Source organism: Phodopus roborovskii, unplaced genomic scaffold, assembly GCF_943737965.1.
Source record: "Phodopus roborovskii unplaced genomic scaffold, PHOROB, whole genome shotgun sequence".
Classification (NCBI taxonomy): Eukaryota; Metazoa; Chordata; class Mammalia; order Rodentia; family Cricetidae; genus Phodopus; species Phodopus roborovskii.
The window spans coordinates 337,012-353,719 of NW_026126410.1; the positions used below are offsets into that span (position 1 = coordinate 337,012).

The 16,708-nt window shown below is 39.8% G+C and overlaps 1 protein-coding gene across 5 annotated transcripts in view; it reads left to right on the forward strand.

The window, feature by feature from the left end:
• Cfap97 (cilia and flagella associated protein 97) overlaps window positions 1-16,708 on the forward strand; it is a 38,931-nt gene that overhangs the window by 7,573 nt on the left and 14,650 nt on the right. Inside the window, exons 1-2 of one of the 5 annotated variants that reach the window (XM_051182367.1) lie at window positions 1,132-1,197; window positions 7,785-8,899. In XM_051182367.1, the coding sequence (XP_051038324.1) occupies window positions 7,801-8,899 (1,099 nt within the window). In that variant the 5' untranslated portion in view covers window positions 1,132-1,197; window positions 7,785-7,800. Of the gene's footprint in view, window positions 1-1,131; window positions 1,198-1,252; window positions 1,320-2,187; window positions 2,398-7,784; window positions 8,900-16,708 lie in introns of those variants that run through there. The other 4 variants (XM_051182366.1, XM_051182365.1, XM_051182369.1 and 1 more) reach the window with 4 other exon arrangements.

The following is a 16,708-nucleotide window of genomic DNA, read 5'->3' on the forward strand; positions in this document are numbered from 1 at the left end:
ACGCATTGGCAGTCCTAGCATATAAGGCTAAGTCAGTGTTTGCTTCCTTTGCACTCTCATGTAAATGCTGAGAGCTGTAACAAGTTCTAACCACAAAATTAGAGGTAGAAAACAACGCAGATTTATTTGGATTAGGGTTGGGGGGGGGTCAGAAGTCAACTCTTGTGTCACAGCTCCTACAACTAACTACTTGGAAGTCTGTGTCTTCCTTGTGTAAGGACCCTAGTGATTACACAACGGGCTACTGGATAATGTAGACTTGATTGCATCAGCTAACTTCCCCGTGCCATATGTAGTAACCTATTTGTGTACTCTGGTGGTTAGAGGATGGAGATTGGGAGTGGGGTGGCCATTCCTGCCCCAACGTTGTGTTCAGGGATTCAAGAAATTACATCTGTAGAGATCTTTAGATTGCTTAACGTGCGCCTCCATCATTAGAAGGGCCTTCTCACAGGTTACCTGTCCCTGGTGCACATTAACTTTGCTTGAACTGCTATTTTTATTTGACACGGCGGTCTCACTATGATATATATAGCCCTGGCTGGCCTGGAAGCCATTAGGCAGACCAGGCTGGCCTTGAACTCAAAGAGATCCCTCTCTCACTGCTCCTGAGATTGAAGGCATGCGCCATCACGACTGGTTTTGTGTGAACAGAGCTTTGCTGAAATAAAATACCACGAAGACTCAGTCGCCCTCGATATTTATTATTGTCGTCTTGTTACAGAAGCACAAGATCACGGCGATTCTTTGCAGGAAATCATTCCAGATGCCTAGACCTATGCCTAGACCTACCGCTGCGTCTTGGGTACGCGAGCAGATGATGCCATGGGCAGCAGGGAGGCCTTGCTGGACTCCTTCCCACTCGCCTCCCAGTCCTCGCGAGCCCCCGTGGAGAAGCTGCCACTCCTGCTGCGCGGGCCTGATGTCTGCGCCAAGCTCTCCAAGAGCTACCGACGCCAGGAGCACGGGCGAGCCGCTCTTCCGCAGAGACTGGCTTCCCCAGAGACCCCGCCTTTCCCCTTCCGCTCACTCGGTTCCCGGAAGCTCCCGCCGCCGCTCACGCACGCGCGCTTCTCGCTTGGTGGCCTCGCGCTCGGAGGAGGGAGAGAGATGGAGGCGTGGCTGCGCTTGCGCAGGGCACGCGAGGACCGGAACGCCCCGCGCGGCGCCAGAGCCCGTAGCGGTCGAAATTCCCAGGTGAGCGGCTCTCCCAGCTTCCGCATCCGGTGGGTCCTCAGCGGCCTGACCACCCTCCCTCCCCAGTGTTCGGGGTCCGTTTCCCCGGTTGGTTCGCAGCCCGACGGAGGCGAGCACCCGGGGTGGGTACCATGAACTTCCGCGGGAGGTCGCCGTCGTTCCTCAGCACCCTGCCTCCGCCACCTCGGCCTTGTCGGCCCCGCGGGCGGCGTGATAACCGCTACAAAACAGCGGGCGGCGCCACTAGCTCTCCCCCGTGGGAACGGTAGCCCGGCCCGCAGGACGAGGTGGCGTGGAGGCGGGGTGCGAGCCCACTTCAGATGTGGTCATTGCTGCCCATCTCCGGGTTCTTGAACCCGAACCCCACAGGCTTTTAACTGCTGCGACCCAGAGTCTGGTGACGGTACTTTGTAGGGTAGTGGACGAACCCTCAAATTCCTGAAAAACAGGTGTACAGTTTGGGCCAAGATTTCTGTATACCCATTTTGGGGCCCTGGTATATATATATCGACAGATAAGAACGATCACGAATGTTCAAAATGACAATTTAAATTCCAGGTTATTTATGTATTATTTCTGGTGTATTGTGAAAGCACTTTTATATCTCTTGCTAGTTCTGCATGGGCAGTTTCCGAGTAACTTCCAGGTAGCTTTGACAGAAGCCTGTCTGGACCCACCAGAAGGTCATTATGATCAGACGAGAACTGTCTTTGGATTCTATCCTTTTCCGGTGTGTTGTAAGATAAACTTAACCTATAAAAACCATCAGGTTTTTCTTACTTATTCCCCAGTGTAAATTGAATTGCAGCCAACTCTGAAGTAAATTTTAACAAAACTGCTAATGGCTGAGATTGTCAGATAAGTTTTCCTGGAAATTAAAGTGAATCACCTGCTTAGGTGCTTGCAGACATTCTTCCCCGGTACAAATTCTAAGTGTAGACACCTCGGAAATTTCATATGCACTAGGAAGTGGGCCACCTCTCATGAGGAGAAAAGAAAATCAACACGTAAAGTAAGCTGAAAACATGTTGGTTTGATTCGGGTTGCATAGGAAGCAAAGAGCAAGAACCTGGCCTGAGTCTTAGGTCTCCACACTCCTTTGTGGACTAAACATTCTTTAAATGTTTACCTAATTTTTATAGATCTTTTTTAGACTCTGGAGATGTAAAGGTGAACAAGACATCAGGATCTCCCAGTCTGGTAAGAATGGTAATACCTCCTCCTCACCCCATCCCCTCTTCTCTCCATTTTTCAGAGCCAGTGGGCTCTAGTGCCAGAGCTCAAGTGCTGCTCTTAATTCACTTCACCTGCAGCAGGCATTATAAGCACACACCAGCTCTAGCCAGCCTCGTGAGGAGACTACTGTAGGCAAAGCTTTAGACAAACCTTCTGTTACTTCTGGTTCTGCTGTTGGACCCTAGAAATTAAATAGACAGGACAGCATATGTGTAGAGGGCCAAAAGACAACTTCAGTTGCTGTTCCCACAGAGGAATTTAGAGCAGAAACTACTATACAAAAAACCAGCCTTAGTTTATCCAGTTAACACACAAGAATGACCACCAGATGGTAGCCATTCCCAAGGCTGTGCAGAAGTTAACTGGAATTCCTTTCTTATATCTCCTTGTCCCTCTCAATCTGGACCTCCAAGTCCCTGTGGCTAATTCCAGTCAGCTAGTCTCTGTCCCTTGGTTATTAGCAGTCTTAGATGGTCAGTGTGAACAAATAACCCACAAGAAAGTTTTAGGCCTGACTTAGTTTATCCTTTGTCATACACTGAGCATGTTCCCACTTAATATGATAAAATTTCAGTGGCCAAGTGGTGGCACATGACTGTGAGTTCAAGGCCAGCCTGGTCTACAGAGTGAGTTCCAGGACAGCCAGGGCGGTTACACAGAGAAGCCCTGTCTTGGGGGTGGGGGGAGATTCAGTTGAATCTTTTCTAGCAAGTCAACTTTTAATTCATCTCTTCTCAACTTATTATTTAAATATGTATGTTATTCTAGTACAGATAACTATATATGTATTTTTTATTTATATATAAACTATGTCAGTTCTACAAACTTAGCAAGTAAATTATAAATATTTTGAGTCTGTTGAGTCTCACGGTTGTAATGTGAAAGCCACCTGAGGAAATACATAAACCCATGACTGTCTAGTAAAAGTGTCTGCATAAACGTAACAGGCCAGAGTTGGCCCTGATAGCTGGCCTGTAGTCTAAATATTTTAATGAGATAGTTTTACTGTATGCAGTTTTTATCTGTTAGAAGTAAGCCTGTGATTACTTCCATTTCTACCTTTTATGTTTTTATTGTTGTAAATGTCTGCAAATGAAGTTGTGATTCAGAGTTTATGGCTCTTTTATGTCATATGACTTTTTAAAAGCATTTCAGATGCTGGAGAGATGGCTCGGTGCTTAGTAGCCTGAACTGCTCTTGGAGAAGGCCCATGTTGGGTTCCCAGTACCCACTGCAGTGCCTCCCATAGCAACCTATAACTCTAGCTCCAGGGAACTTGATACTGTCTACAGGATTCCACTGGTACCTACAAGCACACATGCACACACACACACTCTAGATGGTCTCCTGTTTGTATCACTGGTGCTGACATCCTTATTCCTTATACATAGATTCTAGAACACAACTCTATATTTCAGCTCATAGACATCATATTTGTAGTAAAGAAGACATTAAATCTCTAATTTGAATTTAAATATGTTATTGAAATTTATTTAAAGTACTTACTAGGACTTCACCTGACTTCTGCTGCAAGAACTTACTATTCATAAAGTTAGTTTAAAGCAACAGTAGGTATTTCTGTACTGGTAAGTTTAAATCTAATTGTGAATGGAAAAGTGTCCATTCCTTTGCCCTAGATTCCATGCTTCCTTTGTTAAAGTTATCCTTATAAAAATTTACCCTTTTAGGAGGACAGTTATGAGTGTTGCAGAGTCCTGATGAAAGAGATATTCCAAAAAGATAACATGTATATAATCTGTATTTGCTGTTAATTGTTTTGATAAGGAGTAAGAGGGATGTTTTATAAATAATTTGAGAGAATAGACTTTGATATCTATATAGATAAATGTGACAGCTAAAAACTACTCTAGATATATGAGGGGATTCCATCTTTTTCTTTGCTAGGGATCAAGATCTCTACCTCTACTCCCAGCCCCCCTCTGACAGTTTGAATTTTTAATTTGTAAAAAAGGCATTAATCTATGTTAACATCTTGAATTTTAATAGAAGTATACATTTTATATCATAAAAAAGTATACGTCTCAATGTTGTGTACTTGTTTTGAATGTAGACTTGTGCTACATTTTTACTGACTTGTACTTTTATTAATCTTTCTTAGCTTGTAAAATAGTAAATTTTCCTAGGCATTATATGTGATATTTGTGAACCTGCTTATCATTATAATTTAACTTATATTTCATGTTTAAATATTTCAAATACCTAACAAATTACACTTATAATTCTAGCAAAGGGAATCATCCTAAACAATCAGGCATTGCTTATAAAACTACAGATTTAACAATCAGATTCCCTTAAGCATTTAAATATAGGTTACAGTCAATATTTTATAAGACTCAGGGAAGGAAGTGTAACTCAGTGGCAGAGAGCTTATCTAGCATGTCCAAGACCTTCAGTTTAGTCCTCAACACTGCAAATTGTAAATAAGTAAATGAATTAAAATTTGTCTTGCTGAATGTGGTTGTGCATGCCTTTAATCCCAGCTTCCTGAGGCCAAAGTAGGCTAGTCTCTGAGTTTGAGGACAGCCTGGTCTACATAGCAAGTTCCAGACCAACCAAGGCTACATAGTGAGACTCTCTGAAAGCAAAAAACAGCATTGGTTTCTGATATATATATATATATATATATATATTTCAAAACAGACAGAAAAAGTTACCCTTGTGGTAAAATGTGTGAATACCCATACTTACTTAGACAGTTAATGATAGAAATTTTACTACTCTTTAAATTATTTCCATACTGTTTTTTATTCATGTCTTTGCTTGGGCTGTAGGGCCATGTAATGGTAAATAAAAATTTATTCAGTGTGTCCTGGCTTCTGTAGATATACATTACATAATCTTCTAGTGCCCAATTTACTGTGCTGGAATTAATTATAATTTAAATAAAATAAGCACGTGCTTGCCTGGTTGGCTCCTTATCAATAATGGAAACGTTTGTGTGCCTACTTTTCAATATAACACTTATTTGTCCATTTTGAATATTATTATTAGAGTTCCTGCTGAATTTTGCATTCATGTATATATTTTGTTTTTGAACTTGTACAGTGTCAGCCCTTTTAAATTTTGACATGGTTGGACTTAATTATCAATTTGATTGGATTGATAAATGCCTAGATTAGTAAAAAACAAACAAGCAAACAGAAAACCTTGTATAATTGTGAGGACATTCTGGAGATGATTAAAAGAGGGGAAATCATGAATGTGGCTGGCTTAAAGCACTGCCCCCAATGGAATGCAGGAGCAGAGAGCCTACCATTGTAGCCATTTCTTTCTTTGCTTTCTCTCTACCATGAGATATGCAGCTCTGCTCTACATCCTTTCAGTGATCGACCATGAGCCAAAATAAATAATTCCTCCATTATCCTCCCTTAAGCTGTCTTATGTTAAGTATTCTTTCACAAGGGCAAACTGGCTCCTTGGTTTAATTACTATTACTACAGGCATATCTGATTATGCTCTCTGGCAAGAGTCAGAGGCTGCGATAAGATGCTGAGTTTTCTTTGCTTCCAGCAATAACATTATCTGCCAGGGACACTCTGATTGCTTTGTTGCTGTTTATTTTGTTTGTGTGTGTGTGACTCTGTGTTTTGATTGAAGGCATGTTGGTGCGCCTGAAGGCATGTCTGTGCACCATGTGTGTGCCTAGTGTCAGTGGAGGCCAGAAAGGGATGCTGATCTCCCTGAACTTGAATTACAGCCATCGTGTGGTGCTGAGAATCTGGGTCCTCTGAAAGCAGTAAGTGCTCTGACCCACTGAGCTAACTCTCCAGCCCTTTTTTTTTTGGGGGGGGGGGTGATGTGTGGAGGAGGGAGGTTGTTTTTAAAGGAGAGTAGGATTCATAACTAAAGACTGAATATTATCAGTAATAATGTGATACTGCTTTTAGGTCACTATGATAACAGAAGTAAAGAAATACTTTCTAAAGGCTATAGCTTTATAGTAATGTCTTCAGTTTAGTTCTAACTGGGTTGGGGTAGTAAGATACTTTATGTAACTTTTAAAATCATTGTTTATATGCATAAACCTATATGTCAAGTAATTTAAGTAACAAAACAACATCCTTACTGCATACTATAACTATTTAGAAGTTTAAATAGTTCATACCTTCTGATGTTGAATTTCATGTGTCTAAATGATGTGCTGTTCTTTGATTTTAGACAAATGGCTACCAGATCCCCTTTAATGTAGTGAGTCATGTATACTCCTTTGTAGTAATATTCCCTGTATTATGTCATGGCTTGTGATTAAATATTAATTGTTAAATATTTAGAAATTTATTTGGAAGCTACCCATACAGCCTGTTTATGTATCTTGGGGTTTCTGTTGGTCAGCAGGAGTGGGTGGGGGAGAATTGAATAGCAGTCACTGCTTTCAGTGTTCCATCTTCAGTGTGTGAAGTAGGACAGAATAGGGTGCTCAGCAAGCAGTAAAGTGCTGAAGCTCACTTATACTGCATCATTACCACCAGAATAATAGGTGCTTGAAATGCCTTAGTTGACGCTGTGAAATTTTAATAGCAACTATGGTTATTAATTGTGGTTAGTAGTTTGATGTGATTGAGAGATACCTAGGAGGGATTAACAAAGCTCATCTGAGTGTATCTATGAGGAGATTTCCAGGGACAGTTCAGTAGTAGGGCTTTAACCTAATGAAGAATTCATTGGGTTGGTGATGGAATTTGAAGAATGGAACCCTGGTAGTGTCACTGAAGGGCCTATCCTGTATCTTTGCTCTGCTTCTTGGCTGCCTTGAAGGACCAAATCATGAGCTAAAATAAATCGTTCCTTGGGTTAGTTTGTTGTGGTGTTTTGCCATAGTGACAAAACAAATGGATGAAAGCCTGTCTTTTCCTAGTTTAAACTGATTAATACTGTACAGAAGGGAGATTTCCTTTGGGTTAAGGTACTGCTTTTGTGATATGCCTTCCCTGGTAATCTCTTTCTCTCACTCTCTGTTCTTTCTCTCTGTTTTTTTTTTTTTTCTTTTGTTTGTGATTTCTGGGATTGTTGGTATAACTTGATACCCCTAAAACTCTGTAATGACTTCACAAACTTCTTTTATTTTTTTAATAGTTCTCTTTTTCTCTCTTTGGGGGTGAGGGTATAACAGCCCTAGCTGTCCTGGAACTTGATCTATAGATCAGGCTGGCCTTGAACTCATAGGATCTGCCTGCCTCTGACTCCAAAGTGCTGGGATTAAAAACGTGGACTACCATTGCCTAGCCCATAGTTTTCTTTTTGCGCTACCGAAACTTCTCATTTGGGGAAAATAAAAATGAAACACATTTAGAAATTACTCCTGCCTGATGGTTGAACTTTTCTCCTTTCAGATATACTTTTGACATCATGGATCGATTTGGAGATATATCAGAAGGTGAAGTTGACCATTCTTTCTTTGACAGTGATTTTGAAGATGCAAAGAAATGTGACAGTAATTTAGATTTTGACAAGCAAAATAATGACCTTAAGGAAAGAATAGATAAGGACACCAAAAATGTAAACTTGAAATTTGAAATACAAAATGATGACCTTAAAGAGAAAATAGATAATGACCCTGAAAGTGTAAACTTGAAACTAGAAATACAAACAAAGGAAAATCACCTCACTCAGAAAGGAAATGAAAGGAAAGCAAAAGTTTCCTCCAAGGAGTACCATGTAGAAAATGATCCTACACAAACAAGAAGTTCTTCATTGTCAACCACATCTTCAAGATCAAAAAAATCGTGTGATGCTTCAAAAGGACATAAATTACACCTGCCTGTTCCAAATAGAATTCCTAAAATTGTAAAAGGTGAGGATGATTACTACACAGATGGAGAGGAAAGCAGTGATGATGGAAAAAAATTCCATGTGAGGGCCAAGTCAGCTAAGCCCTCTAATAACTTAAAAAAAAACATAAATAAAAAGTATTCCAAAGTCAGTTCTTCCTCTTCTTTGTCTTCCTCATCTTCAAGATCAAGTTCAGACTGTTCAGATACAGGGTCTGATACCCATAAATCTGATTCACGCCCATCATCAAGGAAACATGTTTCCAGTGTAGCCCTCTCATCACCGAAACAGAAGTGTAAATCAGGAAGGAAATCAGTAGGTGTACAGCCTTCGAGTGCTAAACAAAAAACTGCTAACTGTAATGAGGAATCAGGAGACACTGTGACAGATGTAACTCCTTTGTCAACTCCAGACGTCAGCCCTGTCCAGTCATTTGAATCGGGCCCGTCACATGATCAGAAAGCAAAAGTTAAAAGGCAAGAAAATGTGAGCCGGGATGTGTATGAGGATGCAGAGACTTTAAAAAATGATTTAAGATCTCTGAAATCGGCCAAAAGGAAAGAAAAGCATGGGCAGAATTTTGCTCCAAAATCATCAGTGTTAGATGGAAATCTAGATCACAGATCCAAACAAAAAGTCTTAAACGACACCATGGACCTTAATCATCTGTTGAAAGGTAAGTTTTAAAATTCTGTATGTAAATTTGAAGATTAATATATATCTAAAATATATGCTATAAATATGCATGGAGTTTTCTGTCAATGTCTTTGAGATGATTGACATTTTAATAACTTGCCAGATACACTCCATTATACCATGAAACACTTTGAATACCATTTGAATTGTCAGATAATTGCAAAGATGATCAATCAGGCATAGAAATTTCAGACTAGTTTTCAATTCCTCTCAAACTCAAAATGCTTACTACTCTTGTGAGGCAGTTCTGTCTTTAAGGCTACCAGTAAGGACCTTCAGACATCACAATGCCCAGAGAAACACTTCCTCTAGCTCTTGGAGTATAAGGACCTTTTTAAGAAGTATCTCCTGATAATGTGCATTTAGTCCCTTTTCCACAGATTGACGAAGTTACACTCTTCATTCCTGAACCAGTCCTTGACCAGGGGAGAGATACCTGAAGCCAGTCCCACTCCTACTGGAGTTAGGGCTTGGGAGCTGGAATACTTGGGATCTATTATGGAAGAAGGGTAGAAATAGGTGCAAATTGGGCAATTAGGTTTGCTCACTGCATTTCCTCAAACTTTAGGGTGCATATAGATCACCCTGGAATCTCATTCAAATACATGTTCTGGTATGATAAAAGTAGAACCCCAATAGCTAAACTCTTAACCCTGCCCAGTACTGATTACATTTCTACTCATATCAACATTCTGTTTCCTTCATGTGTACTGTGATGTGTGTGACAACACATACAGTAATCGGAGAGATGTCTCAGTGATTAAGAGCACTTGCCAGAGGACTTGGGTTTAGTTCCCAGCACACACATACCAGTTCCAGGAGAATCCAACACCCTCTTCTGGCCTTGTTGGGCACTGCATATATGTGGCGCATATACATACATTGTGGGCAAACACCCATACATGTAAAAACAAAGAAGCTTAAAAAAAAAAAAAAAAAGGTACAAGTATCCTTGTTGCCATCTGAACTGTTTCTAAAACTAAGCTAGATGCTGAGAACATACATACATACATACATACATACATACATACATACATATCTTTTTTTTTTTTTTTAAAGTGAGAACTTGGATTACTACCCCCCAGTTCCTGAACACTTTCCTCAGTTACAGTTAAAATACTGTGGGAATATTTCAGAATTAAATAAAGAAGCAAGCTTCATTTATTCACTGTACAGTGGCAAGCCTGCTGTAATAAACCTGAAGAAACTCTTCTGGCTTTTTGTTGTTGAGACAGGGTCTGCATATACCAGGGTGACCTTGAACTTTTGTGACCCTCTTCTGAATTCTGAGGGCTGGACCTAAAGTTGTGCATCACCACAACCAGCTAGTGCTCGTAAAAAAGGCAGAGGAACAAAGGGAACATTTTGCTAATTAGCATATCTACTGTTGGACCCCCCCCAGTGAAGTCTTTATTCAATTGCATAAGATACATCTTTAGTTTTCCAAAATTATTATTCATGCTCAGTTAACAACATGAAGCTTTTCAGACCCTCCTAACTTTTCTGTATTTTCACCTATATGCCTCAACCTTGGTTATGATACAATTGATCCCCACTTGTGCTTTTCTGCATTCATCTCAATATACTTTAGCACTTTCACATTTTACCAGATGGCTTTTCTAGATTGCTCTGGCTAGAAGGCTGGTTCCACAGCCTTTGTTGTCTTGCAAGGTAACTCCACTTAGTGTAGGGAAAGATGATTGTGCTAATGTGTAATATGTTGTAAAACCTTCTAGGAGAACACAAACCTGTCAGCAAACAGCTGAGGCAGGAGTTCAGCACACTATGTCCTCCTAATGTAAACATTTTCAAGAGAAAAACTTTCGAATTAAAAATGTCACGAATTGCCGTGTCGCAAACAGTGTAAAATAGTGGTTTGTAAGATTGTTGCTTACTAAATATAAAGATTAATGAAGGGATATAAAAGCAAAGAGCCCAATATAGTCAGTGGAATGGTGAAACTGTATGAACTGGGCACTTAGTGTCATGGATGAGGTTCTGGGAATTAAAACACAAAGCTCTAGGCTTTGGTGTTATTGGCATGTCCATGAACTAAACAGTAACTATTTCTAGGATGTGGTAGTTGATATACTTGATATAGTCCAATCTAGACTGAGAGTTCTGGTGTTCAATGTAGCCTAGAAACAATTTTTACAGACCTTGAAAGATTAATACAATTTCAGCCTCTTAGCTCTATACAAAGGTTGACTTGGAAATTCAAACATTCCCCACAATGTCCAAAGACTAACTGGAATTAGATATTTAAACTTGGGTTAGAAATCCTTGACTAGGCATTGAGGGGCTTAGAAAATGGAGCAGTAAACACATTTTGGTACAAGATTATATCATGAGTCTGATACATTTGGTAAAGCATTTAAGGAATTGAATGGACTGGATTAAATAAAGATACATTTTATACTTCATATGTATAAAATTGGATCATTTTTGAAGGACTGAAAGGGCAAAGTAAAGCCTTAATTTCATTTCTACTTTTGAGAAGAAAAATATGAGGAAGAATTGAGACTAAGGAAGCATTGATAAATGAAGAAACTGGCTATAGTTTTTTCTACTAAGGTGTCTTGTGTGGATATTATGGAGGGGATTAAGGGAAAATTCTCTATAGATCCCAGTACTATGCATAAGAGAGGAGGCCTGTTCTGATTCGATCAGCTACCAGCACGCCCTGCCTGGCACCACAGTTTAATGTCTTCTACAGTCAGGTTGGCTTTGTTAACACCTTTGTTAACACATTACCTAGTCTTACCAAGCATTTGAGAAAAGCTGAAGGCAACAGAGGGCCACATCATTAATGATAAATCTAATACTGAAAATTGATTTTTTTTTTTTAAAGCAAGGCTAATGGTTTCAGAGAGATTTGTGACGACAAAGCTACTGTAACTAATAAAAGTAACCTTGATTTGCTTTATACGTTCTCTGCCTGCTATGTATAATCAGTGGAATATTTAAGAGGCTATGTGACAGGGACAGCACACAGTGCAGAAGGAGCAGTGAAAAACACCTGTCTTCTGTTCAGCTGGGCATTGAAAATGAACAGAGGTGTTACACTCTTACACGTTTTTCTTCCGTGGTTAGTGTGTGTATCTGAGTGCATGTGTATGTATAGGAGCACTGATATGCCAGAGCATGTGTGCATGGGTTGAAGGGAAATTTGTGGGAGTCAGTTACTCCTCCTACTGTGGAGTCCTGTAGATCAAACTCAATTTTTCAGCCTCAGCAGCAAGGGCCTTTACCCTTTGTGCCATCTTATAGACCTTACTTTTTTCTTTAATAGAAATATTATGTTGACATGTAACTAGTTATTGTTACTGACAGGGATGGGTAAATTTGTTTGTTTGTACTGTTGGGTTTTTACATATTAAATATTTGTACATGTAACCTATGGAAACATTTGGATGCCTCAACCTTTAGGACCCAAAACCAAAAGTTTAAGAACTAAGAAAATAGAACTAGAATTTATTATTGTAGTAGTTGTTAAATTATGAAGTTTGAAGAAAATTTTTCAGAAAATAATTTTTTACCTTACTCTTTTAAAAAGGGAAAAGGAATGAGGGGGCTGGTGAACCTCATAAAGGTGAAGGAAGAGGGGCCAAAAGATGTAAGTGAATGACTGTAACTTAGAAGACATCATGGTGTATTAAGTGAAATCAGGAGTATTACTCAGTCTTAAAAGGGAAGAATGATCTGGTCTGTGCTACAGTGTGGATGAGGCTGGAGAACATTGTGCTAAGTGAAATAAACCTCAAAGACAAACCCTGGAGGATGATAGCTCAGTAAAGCCCTTGCTGAGCAAGGGTGTAATTTCCAGTGCTCCCAGCTATTTAAGGAAGGCAGGCATGGTACTATGTGCTGGTATAGTCAGCAGAGAGAGAGAGAGACAAGGTTCCCTAGGGCTCACTGGCCAGCCAACCTAGTCTTACTCAATGAGCTCCAGGTCTCAGCGAGAGATCATGTCTCAAAAAACCAATATGGACAGCTCCTAGTAAATGAGACCCCAGACTGACCTTTAGCCTACACACACACAGATACACACACACACACACACACACACACACACACACACACACACACACACAAACACATGTGTACCCACACTGAGACAACTCTTGTATGATTCTGTTTATGTAAGGGTCCTAGCCAAAGTCATGGAGATAAAATTGTCATTCCTATGCTCTGGGAAAAGAAGGACAGAGAGACTGGTGAGGGTTTTGGGGGTTTGTTTGTTTGTTTTGATTGGTTGGCCTTTTTACGATTTAGTTTTAGTTTTCTAACATACATCGTTATGGAGAATGAATTGTAGTATCATTGAACATTACATCTAAAAATAGGATGGTAAATCTAGGATTCTGTCTGTTTTCTTCAGTTAAAAAAAGGGAAAACACTAGTTCTTTTGGTACTTTGTTATGCCAACATAGGTACTCATTAAATTCCAGTTAACAAAATCCAACCAAAAAAGTATTTAATAGTATTAGGAAAAACAAAAATAGAAATTTGAAAAAGATGTAATGTCAGATATGTCTCCTTTAAAAAGAGGAAATAAAAGCATCAATATTATTAGTATAAAAAAAGATTTCAAGTTGTGAAAAGTTCCAAAGGGGACAAAAAGGGGTGTTTTATATTAATACATAAGCCAAGTACACTGAAAAGGTATAATACTGATGTAGTGACGCGTGTGTGTGTATATATGTGTGTGTGTGTGTGTGTGTGTGTGTATATAAATTAGCAAATTACATAATGAAAGCAAAACAGAACTGGACAATAAATTGATAAAGACCAAGCTACCAAGGAGTATTAAAAATCAGACCAAAAACCAGAATTTTTTTTTAAAGCATTATATACATGAGGGGCTGCACTTGATTCACAGGTGCTGGCTCTGGTATGCATCTGTTCTTTAAAAAAAAAAAAAAAAAAAAAAAAAACCAATGGGTAAAATAAGCAGTAAGTGTTGCTACAGGACAAATTACCCTACCAGTTGTAGAATTGAGAGACTCAAAGGTAGGAGTGAGCCGGTGCCTTGGGACAGAATTGCCTGAGTGATTGCTTACCTACATGTCAAGTACCAGGCCTTGAACCAAACAGAAGGTTGGGACTGCTAGCCAGAGCGTCCACTCATAGTCTCTCTACAGCTTGGTCTCCTCACAAAGACCTGGCTTCTTCAAGAATGGTGGCCTCAGGGTATTTAGACTTCTTGCATGGTACTCAGGTTTCCAATCCAGAAAATAATACAGAAATCTCAGCCATTTGTTACTTCTAGAGTCACATAAGCATCCTTTTGTGCTTATTTGGTTTCTTTTAGATATGGACTTGGTATGAGACTTAACTGGCTTGAGACTTGCTGTATAGTTCCAGGCCAGCTTTGAACTTGCAGTGATCCCCCTGTCTCTGCTGCCCAGTTGCTGGTATTACAGGAATGCACCACTATTTCTTGTGTTGGTGGCAATGGTATACACTTCCCAAATTTAAAGTGGTGGGGCACTTTAAAGGACCCTGCCTTTTTGATTTTTGTTTGTTTGTTTTTTCTTAAGACAGGGTCTCAGGTAACTCTGGCTATAACTGTCATCTCTCTCACCTCCCCCTGCTGAGTGCTAGGATTAGGAGCATACACTATCATGCCAAGTATTAAGTGGTGATAACCATGAAACCCAGGCTTTCAGGCATGCTAGACAAGTACTCTGACCTTCTGACGTGTCAGCAACCTAGACCCTGCCTCTTAATAGGATAAATGTCAATTATAGAAATAGCTTTAAAATCTCTTCACTACTATTTGTTTCTGCCATATACAAAATGCATCTCCCTTTCCCAACGGTCCAGGTATAGGCAAGATTCCTCAGGTGGGGTGCAGTGAGTAAGCTCTTGAAGACTTTGAACGTCTTCTGTTGGGGGAGATAAGGGAGGAGTAATTGTTTTATTCTGAATCCTGTAAATCCTGTCTCTTACATTTCCCCTATATTTTCTTTGAAAACTGGTCAGTTACTGGTTTGAGGTCATATTTTTATCTCCTAAATAGATAACATAAGCTGTCGTATTTTCAGTGTCCTGCTTGAATATCTTAGCCCAAATCCACCAGTAGCAATTTTTCCATTTTCTTTGATCCTGTAACAATGCTGCTGTAAATAATTGGCCAGTTCTTCCTCTCAGACTTAATCACCCTTTCGTTTTCTAGATTCATTTTGTGTGTGTGTGTGTGTGTGTGTGTGTGTGTGTGTGTGTGTGTGTGTACAACATGTGCATATGTGCATGCTGATCTCAGAGGCCAGAAGAGGGTATTGGATCCCCTGGAACTGGATGTAGATAGTTGTGAGCCTACATAGCTGGTACCCAAACCCATCATGCAAAAATGGCAAGTGTGCTGAACCATTAAGCTGCCTTTGCAGCCCCTATGAATTAAGGGCTATTCCAGCCCTTAATTGCCATCAGCTTTCATACCTAGAGCCATGAATTTTAGGTTTGTCATAGTAGCATGCCATTTCTTTGTACTAAATTTTATAGTAGTTTCTATTGCTCTGATAACAAATTATCACAAAACTCAAGTTGTATAAATCAGCAACCTCAGATGATTTAAATGATAGGATGAAAGTTCCTGTCTGTGGCTTCTTTTTAATGATCTTATTTATGGCAGCCTCAAGTTACTATCAGGCATGTATAGTTCTGGGCACAAGTATTTCTGCAATCAGAGGGTGTGTATGTGTGTGTACATAGAGCCCTTAGCCTTGAAAGTCACATACTGGGCCCAGGTCTACTATCAAGGAGCTCACTCCTGTAACTACACTTCTGGGGGCTGTTACATCTCTGCTGGATTTTATGGATACTTGCATGCATGTGGCAAACACACACACATAGAAATAAATTAATCTTGGGGGCTAAAGAGATGACTCAGTGGCTAAGAACGCTGACTATTCTTCACTTGTACATAGGTTTGATTCCTAGCACATATATGGCGGCTCAAAGCCATCCGTGACTCTAGTCCCAGGTAATCTGACACCCTCCTGTGGCCTCCTAGGGCACCAGGCATAACACCCATACACATAAAATTTAGAAATTAAAATGAATCTTTAAAAATTCATATCTAAAATAAACTAAAATTTAAGTCACATACCATTTTGACAGTACTCTGTTGGTCAGAACTGTAAGAAGCCTACAAAAATTCATTGGAAGGGAACACAAAATTTCTCATCTAAAAAGCTTTTAATTATGAAGGCAAATAAGAAATCTTGTAGGGCTGAAGAGATGACTCAGCAGATAAGAGCACTAGCTGCTCTTCCAAAGGTCCTAAGTTTAATTCCCAACAACCACATGTGGCTCACAACCATCTGTCATGGGATCTGACTCATATATATAAAATACATAAATCATTTTTAAAAGAAATTTGTAAATATAGCTCTTATGACTTATTAATGTTGGCTTTTAAAAAGAAGTCTTTTTTTTTTTAAATCAACCTTATAAAATAACTGTAGTAGGTTTTTCTGTAGAGATCATGACTGTCTACAAAACATTTTTATTTTATTATTTTGAGATGGGTTCATGTGTTCCAGACTAGCCTGAAACTCACTATGTAGCTGAGAGTAGTCTTAAATTTCTGATTCTTCTGCTTCCACCTCCCAGTGCTAGAATCAGATTGCACTGCACATTTGTGCCAGCATTCCCACCCAATGCTGTGAGAAGCTAGAGTCAGACCCCAAGCTTTGCACTCACCTCCTCCCACTGGGAGGATTTTTAGAAGAACTAACACTGGAGGACTGGAGACAACGTCTTAAGTGTCTCCCTCAGTAGC